The sequence below is a fragment of the Arachis stenosperma genome, chromosome 9, assembly GCF_014773155.1.
Source record: "Arachis stenosperma cultivar V10309 chromosome 9, arast.V10309.gnm1.PFL2, whole genome shotgun sequence".
In the NCBI taxonomy this organism is placed as follows: Eukaryota; Viridiplantae; Streptophyta; class Magnoliopsida; order Fabales; family Fabaceae; genus Arachis; species Arachis stenosperma.
In genome coordinates, this window is record NC_080385.1 from 6,297,241 (window position 1) to 6,309,227 (window position 11,987).

The window sequence follows — 11,987 nt, forward strand, 5'->3', positions numbered from 1 at the left end:
AAATAAATAAGAACATACTACATAACTCTACGAAAACAAGGAACCATTAAGTAAACCACTTGGCCATTATTTTCTCACATGCAATATCATGAAGAGCTCGTCGTTTCTCACTCATTGTAGACGTGTCAGCATTAAGTATTTGCATATCCATTTCTCTTTCTTTTGCTTTTATCTCCATTTCTTTAATATACCTCTGAGTTTGTAATTCTTGTTCTTTCATTGCCGCTTGAATTTGTAACTCCTTCTCTTTGATTGCCATCATCTTTGCTCTATGTTCCTTATCCTCTTCTCTTTCTTTTTCCCTTTCCATTAGTTCCTTTTCTCTAACATTCTTAATATCTTCCATGAGACATAATTTTTTGACAACCGATGATTTTCTTTTGCTAAAATCTTCAGACACCTGTGTTTTTTCTTACCTCTTCGCTTGCTCTTCTTTGATCCTTGTAGGCGAACGGGAGAGTCCACACCGGGTTCGTCAGCTAACGGTATTTCTGCATTTGATGAGGATGAGTATGCTCCAGTTGCACTAACCTTGGTTCTCTTTGAGCCGTCACTCTGTGTAGGTAGTTGGCTTCTCCATTTTTGCTCCAACCGAAGCATGTTCCAATGCCTCTCAAAAGTGAACTTTTGACCATAATTTGTGGAATAAAGTTTATAAGCTAACTCCTTTATATCATCAGCGTTCGAACCACTCCTTATGTTTCGACTAGCTTGATCGTAGTAACCAGCAAATTGTGCAACAACCTTATTGATCTTATACCATCGTTTCTTACATGCAACTACCCCCTTGTCATGTCGGTGCAAAATTCTACCTAGTAGCTATGAATTCGACTCCAAAATATTCCCCCTTTTGATCGGTACCAACTACAGGGTCAGTTGAAACATTTAACCATCCACTGATCAGCATCTCATCCTCTTTCTAATACCAGTGTTGAATACTATCTTGCCTCTGATCTTCAATATCATCATCATTAAAGTCGATAGCATCTAATCCACGAGGGTTGGCAAAATCTGAATATTGCGAATTTGGACTAGATTGTATAGGAGTCTGAGAAGATGGGTTAGAAGAGCCACCAACACCAGATGAGTTATGTCTTGATACACTGAATTGAGTTGGAAACAGCAAGGAAGTTGGAGTAACATTTCCGATAGAGTAGTTAAATATGGACGAAAATAGAAAATAAGGTGTTTGTGAATTTTGATTTTGCGGTTAGAATATAGGAAATTGATTATTATAAGGAGTTTGAAAATTGAAATTAGAAATATTTTGTGGATTTGAATTTTGAAATGAATTTGGTAGTGTGAAGTTTTGATTTGGAACTTGAGAGTTTGACGTTTGAGATTGTTGGGTATTTGAAATTTGAGGATAATTTTGTAAGTAATTGAAGAAAGAGTTGAGTTGGTTTGGATCCATTTTTTCGAACAAAAAATAATAGTAGCATAACTTTGATTTTGTAAACTTAGAAGAAGATAAAGAAGAGTAGTAGATAGTGTGAGAATAGAAGTGTATCTAAGTGGTATATATAGAGTAACAAAATATTAATTTATTAACAATAACGGTAACATAGTAACGGCTAATTTTGCAACGGCTAAATTAATATAATAATATAAATATAAATAATATTTAATATTAATTATGATATAAATAAGGGTAAAAAACCATTATAAGTCATTGCCATGTAGAATTTACGTATATAAGCCAAGCCGAAAATGGTTTCAGTAATGCGCCAGATCATATATTAATATAATTCGAACCAATATGGTTCGAACTGCATTTGGTAGTAATTCGAACCAGAGCAGTTCGAATTACTAGTTGTGTGTTGTTAATAAATCGAACCAACTTGGTCCGAACCTTGATTGCACGTAATTCGAACCTGAGTGGTTCGAATTATAGAGAGAGAATCCGGCCTAAGTAATTCGAACCAGGCTGGTTCGAATTAAACAAACCATAATTCAAACCAGGCCGGTTCGAATTAGTGGGAGAGAGAGGTCTATATAAGCGTTCTAAACGTGAGTTGGTCTCATTAGAGGGAGTAGGATGGCTAGTGAGGAGAGTTTTGTTGTTCTGGTTCACCACAGAGGATCCATAAAGAGGAAAACTCGTTCCAGAGTGAAGTTCACAGATAAAGATCCTCTCTGTATTGTCGTAACTCCTCGGACGAGCTATGATGACCTTGTTAGATCTGTACTGACGAAGCTCGATCTGGAAGATGCGAAGCGGGTGAAGAAGTTTTTCTATCGCATTTCAGTCACGGTGCTCCAGGATACCGTGAAGTATGATTGTTTCACGATTAGTAGTGATGAGGACTTACAGGTAATGTTTCTTTGTCGGCGGCAGTTTCCGGAGGTCAGGACCCCAGAGTTGTTGGCAAAGCTGGTTGATGTGGTATCCAGCTCAGGGGGTTCGAACCGGAATACCACCACTTTAGCCACACCAGCCGGTTCTAGTTCCCGGCCTGCCGTTGCTTCTTCCTCCATCGCTGTTTACCAGCCAGTGGTCCAAGCTGTCGCCTCCCCGTCTTTTGCTGTTGATCTCAACGGCAGCATAGGTGAAGACGTACATTCAAGGGAAAATCTGCCGGACGATTTACTCGGTGTTGCACCGCTTGGCGTTGGAGACGGAGTGTTGGGTGATGCAGATGAGGATGACATCGAGCCAGATATGATTGACGATGACAGCGGCGATGATATTGGACCGAGTGAGCCTGCATTGGCGGCGGGTGGTTCTAGCACTGGCACACAGCAGTATCCACCACATTTTTCCTCTTTGGACTTGGATGCCATGAGGCAGGAGGGGGTTTTTGGGCACTCTGTTGGATTCGGAGCTAGAGATGCGGAAGGGACTGCTGGTCTGACAGAGTTCCAGGTTGGTCAGCAATTTCAAGATAAAGATGAGGCCCTTTTAAGTGTGAAGACTTACAGCATCCAGCGAGGGGTACAGTACAAGGTAGTGGAGTCCGATCATCGCCGGTATGTGGGCAAGTGTTCCGAGTTTGGGAATGGGTGCACATGGTTGATTCGGCTGAGTCTCCGGAAGCGCAAGGGCATTTGGGAGGTCAAACGGTACAATGGACCTCACACTTGCCTGGCCACATCCATCTCGAGTGACCACAGGAGCTTGGATTATCATGTGATTTCGGCGTTCATTATGCCAATGGTTAGGGCTGATGCATCCGTCAGCATAAAGGTGCTCCTGAACGCCACCGCAGCACACTTTGGGTTTAGGCCGACAGGAAGGTCTGGATGGCAAAGCAGAAGGCTATTGCCCTCATCTACGGTGATTGGGATGAGTCATACAACGAGATACCTAGGTGGGTGTTGGGTGTCCAGCTGACGATGCCTGGTACTGTTGCAGTCCTAAGGACGAGCCCCGTTCGAGTTGGAGGACAGGTAGACGAGTCTCAAGCGTATTTTCACAGACTTTTCTGGACTTTTTCACCTTGCATTGAGGCCTTCCGCCATTGCAAGCCGCTAATCAGCATCGACGGCACCCATCTGTATGGCAAGTACGGGGGAACGTTGCTCATCGCAATTGCACAGGACGGAAACTCCAACATTCTACCTGTTGCATTCGCACTAGTAGAGGGTGAGACTGCTGAGTCCTGGACATTCTTTCTCTGTCACCTTCATCAGCACGTGACACCGCAGCCGGGTCTGCTGGTTATATCGGACAGGCATAACGGCATCAAGGCTGCGCTAGAGGCTCCTGGTGGAGGATGGTTACCTCCATCTGCATACCGCGCATTCTGCATTCGACACGTAGCTGCTAATTTTGCCCTAACCTTCAAGGGCAAAGATGCACGGAGGCTTCTTGTGAATGCGGCGTATGCCAAGACCGAGGTTGAGTTTGATTACTGATTTAATATACTGCGGTCTGAAGACCCGGCGATGTGTGCGTGGGCGAACCGGATTGATTGTTCATTGTGGACTCAACATCGTGATGAGGGTCGGAGATTCGGTCACATGACGACGAATATCTCGGAATGTGTGAACTCAATCCTCAAGGGTGTCAGAAACCTTCCTGTATCCTCACTAGTGAAGGCAACATACGGAAGGCTTGCCGAACTATTTGTTCGCAAGGGGAGAGAGGCTGAGGCCCAGATGGGAACCGGACAACAATTCAGTCAACACTTGGTAAAGTGTATTGAGGCAAATCTGAAGACGGCGAGGTGCTTCACGGTGACTTTGTATGACAGGGATAACTCCGAGTTCACCGTAGTAGAAACCACTCCGATTGGCTCCTTCTCATTGGGTAGCTACAGAGTATCGCTTGCCTCTCGGACATGTGACTGCGGCTACTTTCAGGCGCTTCATTTTCCATGTCAGCACGCGCTTGCATGTTGTGCCTACGCACGAGTAAACTGGACTACATATGTTCACAGCGTGTACCATATTAGTTCGGTCTTCAGTGTTTATCGGATGAGATTTACCCCTCCCATTCCAGAGGGTTTCTGGCCACCATACGACGGGCCTACTGTCATTCTGGATCCTGACAAGAGGCGTGCGAGAGAGGGTCGTCCGAGGTCCACCAGGATACGAACAAATATGGATGAGACAGATCCGAACCGTCCAAAGAGATGTGGTCTATGTCGCCAACCCGGACACACACGACGGAGTTGCCCACAGCTTGGTGGATCGTCTCACACTGGGGGCCCTTAGTAGCCATGTTATAAGCGTTAGTAATGAATATGTTATGTTTCAGTTTGAGTTAACTTTTAATGTTGATTTTTCTAATGTAATGTATCGTGCATGATGCGTTAAGTAATGAATATGTTATGTTTCACTTTGAGTTGTCTGAATTGTTTCCTAAGTACAAAATTTAATAAATAAAGGTGTGTAACAGACTGTTTAGGGTTGCGATGATGAAAACAAATATCACTAATAAAACAGCTAAACATCATTTTTCAAAGTACATATCAATCAACAAACAACAAAGGAAAACATCTCTAATACAAGAACAAAGTAACTCAGCTTCAAAATAACAACAAAGTTATACATTAATGAAATCTATGGAAAAAATACATGAAAAGTGAATCATCTAAAGAGATACGAGCCCGTAAAGCAACGACGGGGAACCCGTTGCCTCTGACCTCTGCGGATAAAAGGCTCCTCATCCTCGATCTCATCGGCGTCCTCATCGGGGGCTGGCTGTGCCGGTGGCGCAAAATGGACGGGGGCAGCAGACGACCCAGCAACAGACTCTGAGGCTGCAGCGTAGGCAGATGGTGGGGTGCCTCCTAAGGTAAAATGATCACCAACAGATGTCGAAGGAGGCTCGTTCAGATCAACATCTAACGGTGCCTGCGTGCCGGATGTCTCACCACGCCTCCTGGCCGGCACGTCCTCTTGCATGATGGCCCTAATGTCCGCTAGAAACTGTGGACTCCCGAAGTCCTGATCAAGCGTGTCTGTGCCAAGGAAGTCTGACCACTGTGATCCCGTAATAACTAATGGGGTACCCACCTGCTGAGGCTGGTCATCGGCGGGTACACCGACGAAATAATCCCCAATAGGCCCAGACCCAAGTCCAATGTCACCAGGCTCACCCCCATCACCCATGCCTGACCCATACCACTCACCTCCATGTCCTCCATGGTGGGTACTAACACCAACAACTGCAACACCCTCGGCACCATCCCCGCCCTCAGGACCATGATGATCGTCGTCATCGTCATGTGGGTCACGACGACGGACGTCTGCCGCACCACGCCCTCTCTGTCTCCCTCGCCGACCTCCTCGTCCGCCTCTAGCAGGACTAGCATCGTCATCATCATCAACAGCTGCATCTAGCCACCTCCACTCACGCTGGCTCCGTCGTGTGCCAACACGAGCTCTCCTCTCAACCCTCCGCCTGTCAGGCACGTCCTCAGGACGATCCATGTCAGGAACTCGCCCGGCACCCCGCTGTGAGGCCTCAACTGGAATAGGAACGGCTCTCGGATCCCTCAACTGCATATCCGGAGACAGGAACCTCTTACCATGCTGACTCCACCACTCGAGAAACAACTGTGAGGGTCCAGGATCGGCAACAACATCAAACCTCAGCACCATATCCGCACGGGACTCCCAATGCAGATGCCACCTCCGAAGATCGTACGGGAACCAACGATCGCCGCCCCTGCCGTCCTTGGACAGCAGAAAGTCGATGTTCAGTGCGGGATTCGGCGGGGGCTGCACCCCTCTGAACTGCGGAAGAACCCTATCAATCTGATGCCACTCTATGACGGCAAAGTAGATCAGCGACGTCACAGCCCGCCACAACGCCATGTGCCTAGGCTCCAGAACCTCTGGATGCACAACCTGAAGTACCTCGGGAGTGCTGTACGGCATCCAGATAAACTGCACAGAAAAATCTCCACCTTAAGGGCATATTATAAAGTCTGCTAAAATAAAGAAACTCATTAAGTAGCTTACTCACCTCTCTGTCCTGTAACCGGTCTATCTTTAGCCTCCACATCTCCACTCTAGGACCTTTCTCACTAGCAGAAGGGTTGTATCCTGACCACCTGCGTAATACATGTGTCGTACGGCTAGTTAAATGTGCCTAAAGGGTTTCTAATACATTAATAATGAACTTGGAAGTATTTATACTAAAATGAAATAGGGAAGGCTTAGTAGAGTACCTCGAGGCCAACGGCCAGCTGATCGTGTCAAACCCAGAAGGCCTAAACCGAGGAAATCGCCAGAAGATCCAAGACTGAAGTAGCTGAAGTGGCCCTGCTAACTTGACGACATGTCTGTTCGCCACTCGGCACATGCACCGGTACAACCATGCCAGCGCTGCAGAGGCCCAGCTGTAGGTACCCATCTCCTCCAGCCTAGCTACGTACGGAAGCCATCTAATGTGAATGCGGTTGCCAGACTTGTCCCCAAATAGCTGCGTGCCCAACAACATTATAATATACGCACGGGCATATCGCCGCACAGTCTCGTCATCTGCTCCATCGGGACACTCACCAAAAGTCTCCTGAAACCAGCTGCAGTTCACTGCGTACTTCTGAACCTGGCTTGGAGGAGGAACCACTCCAAGCAGCTCCTAGAACCACACCCAGGCTGGACGGCCACCCTGAATGTATAAATAGAACTCTGACAGGCAGCCGCTCACGTAACGCCCATCCACTGGCAAACCCAACTGGTATGCCACGTCCTGCAGAGTGATGGTGCACTCGCCGAACGGCATGTGAAACGTGTGCGTCTCCGGACGCCATCGCTGGACAAATGCACTGACAAGGGCCTCGTCTAACCGGAACCATCTTTCGTTCAGCCTTGCAAGATGGTATAGTCCTGCCATCTGCAAGTACGAAACGTATCTGTCATCTAGTCGCATGCCCTGCTGTCACCGCATGCTCCTAATGCATCGCTGGGGCTGACCACGAAATGCATCGCACAGTTAGAACCAGCTTAATAACCAACAACAAGCGTAACCAGCACGATAACACATGAACAAAATAATGGGCTAAATAAAACCGCATAAAATTACATGAAAGATAACCGCATGTAAAACAAACCCATAGACGGCACAATTAAACCGCTAAGATAAAACAGCTTCAGCAGAACCACTAACATAAAACACCTTACTTAAAACGGTTAACGTAAAACAGCTAGCATAAAACAACTAACACAAACCATCAACATAAAACCACTAACAAAAACCACTTACATATACCATTAACATAAACCGCTTGCATAAACCACTCACAAAAACCGCTAACATAAACCACCAACATAAACCACTAACACAAACCACTAACTTAAACCACTAACATAAACCACTAACTTAAACCACACCCTAAAACCAGTAACACAAATCACTAAGTTAAACCACTAAGTTAAACCACTAACATAAACCACTAACTTAAACCACTAACTAAAACCACTAACATAAACCAACAACATAAACCAACAACATAAATCACCTACATAAACCACTAACATAAACCACCATCTAACCCACATGCAAAACCACTAACTCGCAAATACCGCTACAATCAGAAATATTTCCGTACTAACCTCGTCGTTGATGACGCCGGCTATATGAGCGACTCCGTCCAAGCGATACAAACGCGCTGGATCGTCTCCCATCTGCAGAGTATTCCGTTCAGGTCTTCCTCGGAGAGAATCTGGGTCGTTTTCTCTGAGATTTGGTGGGGTAGGGGGAAGGAAGAATAGTTCGAATGAGGGTGCTTCGAACTCCTTATATAGCCGAATCACCACTAATTCGAACCAGGTTGGTTCGAATTATGAAGGAGCTCACAAAGGGTAATTCGAACCAGGGTGGTTCGAATTGCTTGTTTTGAATTCCAATGCATAAGTCGAACTTGACCAGTTCGAATTACATTCATCTCGAGTTCGAACCATATTGGTTCGAATTACGTTCAATTTTTTCTGCCACCAATTCGAACCACCCTGGTTCGATTTATTAACGTTTGTAGTTCGAACCAGCCTGGTTCGAATTACATAAAGATAGCGTCTTGGCTTATTGCTGAAACGATTTTCAAATTGGCGTATTTACGTTACACCATTCTTGCCTTGGCTTATTAGGGTTTTTTACCCTATAAATAATTAATATAAATTATTAATTAAATAAAAATTTAATTACTTAATTTATTTAATTATTATAATTATTAATAAATTAATTATAATTTAATTACTTAATTAATTAATATAAATTATTAATTAAATAAGAATATTAATATTTAATTTAATTAGTCATTATAATTATTATTAAATTAATTATTATTTAATTATATAATATAATTATTTAATTAATTAATATTTTATATAATTATTTATTTTTTATTTAGTTGCCACTTGGCAATTGTATATTGATTAATGGGAGTTCCTATTTAGAGGGACTCCCTCTTCTCTCTCTCTTCTTGAAAAAAAGTAAAGGAACTCACTTTAGTTCCCTCCAACGGTTCAATTCTTTTTTTCTCTGACTAAATAGTAACTGGGCTTATCCATTGGAGATGCTCTAATGATAGTATGGGTCGGATGATGTGACCTAGATTCGGCTTGAAATATATACTGGGCTTATTTGTTAGATCCGAATTCGATTCTAGACCCAATGAAATCCACACATTTTCGGGTCACGATTATACCGGATGAAAATCGGGCAATTAACATTACATTATTTTGATATTTTCTTGTAAGCTAACATGTGAAAATATCCAAATTTCTAAGACTCCAACCATTATTTGACATGGTAAAATTTACTTAGAAAAATATAACAAGAACCAACCATTCTCCAAAATTGAAGTATAACTACAATCAATACTAATATTGTCTAATAACACTAAATATTTAAGTCAATACAAATAACACAATATTATACATTAGTCTAAAGTCTTATGCATTCTAAACATAAAACATTAATTTATAATCTTATAATTATTAATAACACAAAATATGAAAGTTTATAATACTTAAATTTTACGTCAAAATAAGCATCATCCATTACTAATAACACAAAATATTAAGATTTACAATATTTAAATTACCATCGGGTCCAATCGCGATTTCACTCATTTTTCATATTTTATTTCTTCTACCCGAGTCAATTCTGAGTCACTTCGAGCCCAAATCTTTATGATCCAAAATCTATTAAACTCGGATTAAATTTTCAGACCAAACTGAATTGTGCTCACCCTAATAATAGTGATGGTACTCAATCAATTAGTTAGAGTGCTCAATTAAATATAAGTGTAGCTACATATAGTACTGAACTGTGTGCATATTGAACAAACCGCAAGTGGGAGTACGTACTCCTCATCTAGCGCCCGACGCTCTGCTAGGGTTTCACTGCGCCACCTCCATGGTTACACCTTTCTTTGTCTTTTCTTCGTCAAACTCTTTTCCATCTTCTTTTATTTTTTTATTTTTTTCTTAATTTCTTTTTCACTTAGCTCCCTAATTTTCGTTTTCTCTCCCAATTTATTGCTCTTTTAATTCATTCCATTTTCTAATTCACTCATTCCATATATCTTATGTCTCTTTGGAATCATTGGATACCAATTCTGATTTTCTCTACACCATGAACAACAAATCAGAGACTCAGAACCCTCATATAATTGCTATGACGGTGGAGGGTGCCAGCTTTCAAGTGGCACCCAAAGAAATATGAAACTGCTCTCGTGGAATTGTCGGGGTTTGGGGAGACCCCTGACAATCCAGAATCTTAAAGGGATTTGCAAATCCTACTCCCCCGAGGTTGGTTTTATCTGTGAAACAAAAAATCAATCTCGACAAGTTGAAGGAAAACTAAGATCTTGTGGTTTCAAGGAATGGTTTATTGTAGATCCGGATAGATTATCAGGGGGTTTGGCAATGGCATGGAGGGATGGTTGCACTGTTCAGATTTTACAGCATGGTAGATTTTTTATTGCGGCATCAGTTCTGACAGCTGGTTCTAATGATCCCTATGGTGTTCTAGGTGTTTATCTCAGTTCAAATGATCAACATAGAATGGCTCAATTTGCTGAATTAACTTCAGTCACCCAACAGTTCGATGGTAAGATTGTGTTAATGGGGGATTTTAATGCCATTTCTAATCAATTAGAGAAAGAAGGTGGGGGTGCTAAATCTCCTTCTTCTATTGAAACCTTTAATTGTTTTATTGATGATAATTCCCTGATTGATATTGGTATGGTCGGAAGACCATTCACTTGGTCAAATAGACGGAGGGGTGATGAGTTGATACAGGAAAGACTGGACCGATTCCTGGTAGGAGTTGATTGGCAGCAACTCTATCCCAATGCAACGGTTCTTAGACTGTCAGAATCAGGCTCGGATCATGCCCCTCTTATCCTAGACTCTAATCCGAGAACTGAGAGATCTAAACGCCGATTCAAATTCTAAGAAAGATGGTGTTCCAATGATGAAATACGGCAGATTGTTAGAGAAGTTTGGCATGAACAGATTGATGGTTCAGCCATGTATATCCTAGCTCAAAAAATAAAGCGTTGTCGGCATAAGATTGTCAAATGGCAGCAAGAACACAGATCTAATTCGAAGGTGGAGATTAATTTACTACAGTCGGAATTAGAAGAACTTCGTTTAGCAGGAATTCATGGAGGCGACATCATTTCAGAAATAGAGGACAAACTTGAAAAAGCATTGCAAAATGAGGAATCTTATTGGAAAGATAAGTCTAGAGTCAAATGGCTCAAATCTGGTGATCAGAATACAGCTTTCTTCCATCAGAAATTTAGAAATCGAACCCGAAGGAATAGAATTTGGCAACTAACTGGCAATGATGGTGAAGTGGCTACTTCAAATGCTGGTATTGCTTCTGTGGCTGAATCTTATTTCAAGGACATCTTTTCCTCCACTTGTCATGAGAACCCTGAACCTCTGTTTACTGATTTTGAACCTAAGGTTACAGCTCACATGAACCGTAAGCTTCAAAGACCAGTGACTATGGAGGAAGTGAAACGCGCAACATTTAGCATTCATCCTCAAAGTGCCCCAGGAGATGATGGTATGACAGCAAAATTTTTTCAAAGCTTCTGGAACATACTTAGTGGTGATGTGTTTCGAGTAGTTAAGAGCTTCTTTTCTGGGGGTAGAATCTTGAAGGGTTTTAACCACACTCAGATCTGTCTTATTCCCAAGATTTCTGATGCTAAAGATATGACTCAGGTAAGACCAATAAGCCTATATTCAGTCTTTTACAAGATTATCTCCAAAGTATTTGTACATAGGCTTCAGAGTATGATGAATAGACTAATTAGCCCTACGCAAAGTGCTTTTATTAAAGGCAGATTAATCTCTGATAATATCCTAATTGCTCACGAGTGTATGCATTACTTGAAGAACAAAAAAGGGGTCTCGAAAGTGAAATGGCGCTAAAATTAGATATGAGTAAGGCATATGATAGGGTGGAATGGCACTTTCTTTGGTTTATATTGGAGAAGTTTGGTTTTGACTCTCGATGGATCATGTGGATTCGAGAATTAGTGACAACTGTTTCTTATTCTGTTATTGTG

At 42.5% G+C, this 11,987-nt stretch overlaps 3 protein-coding genes across 3 annotated transcripts; 2 read left to right on the forward strand and 1 right to left on the reverse strand.

The window, feature by feature from the left end:
- Positions 1 to 46: 46 nt before the first annotated feature.
- LOC130948941 (glutathione S-transferase T2-like) lies at positions 47 to 1,566 on the reverse strand. The gene is made up of 4 exons (XM_057877797.1): positions 1,553 to 1,566; positions 940 to 1,103; positions 417 to 812; positions 47 to 339 (listed from the first exon to the last, which is right to left on the reverse strand). The coding sequence occupies exons 1-4, from the start codon at positions 1,564 to 1,566 to the stop codon at positions 47 to 49; spliced, it is 867 nt and encodes a 288-aa protein (XP_057733780.1).
- A 472-nt stretch (positions 1,567 to 2,038) lies between these two features.
- On the forward strand, positions 2,039 to 3,334 carry LOC130948942 (uncharacterized). The gene has a single exon (XM_057877798.1). The coding sequence runs from the start codon at positions 2,039 to 2,041 to the stop codon at positions 3,332 to 3,334; it is 1,296 nt and encodes a 431-aa protein (XP_057733781.1).
- A 6,785-nt stretch (positions 3,335 to 10,119) lies between these two features.
- On the forward strand, positions 10,120 to 11,723 carry LOC130948943 (uncharacterized). The gene is made up of 3 exons (XM_057877799.1): positions 10,120 to 10,761; positions 10,891 to 11,640; positions 11,703 to 11,723. The coding sequence occupies exons 1-3, from the start codon at positions 10,120 to 10,122 to the stop codon at positions 11,721 to 11,723; spliced, it is 1,413 nt and encodes a 470-aa protein (XP_057733782.1).
- Positions 11,724 to 11,987: the final 264 nt, after the last annotated feature.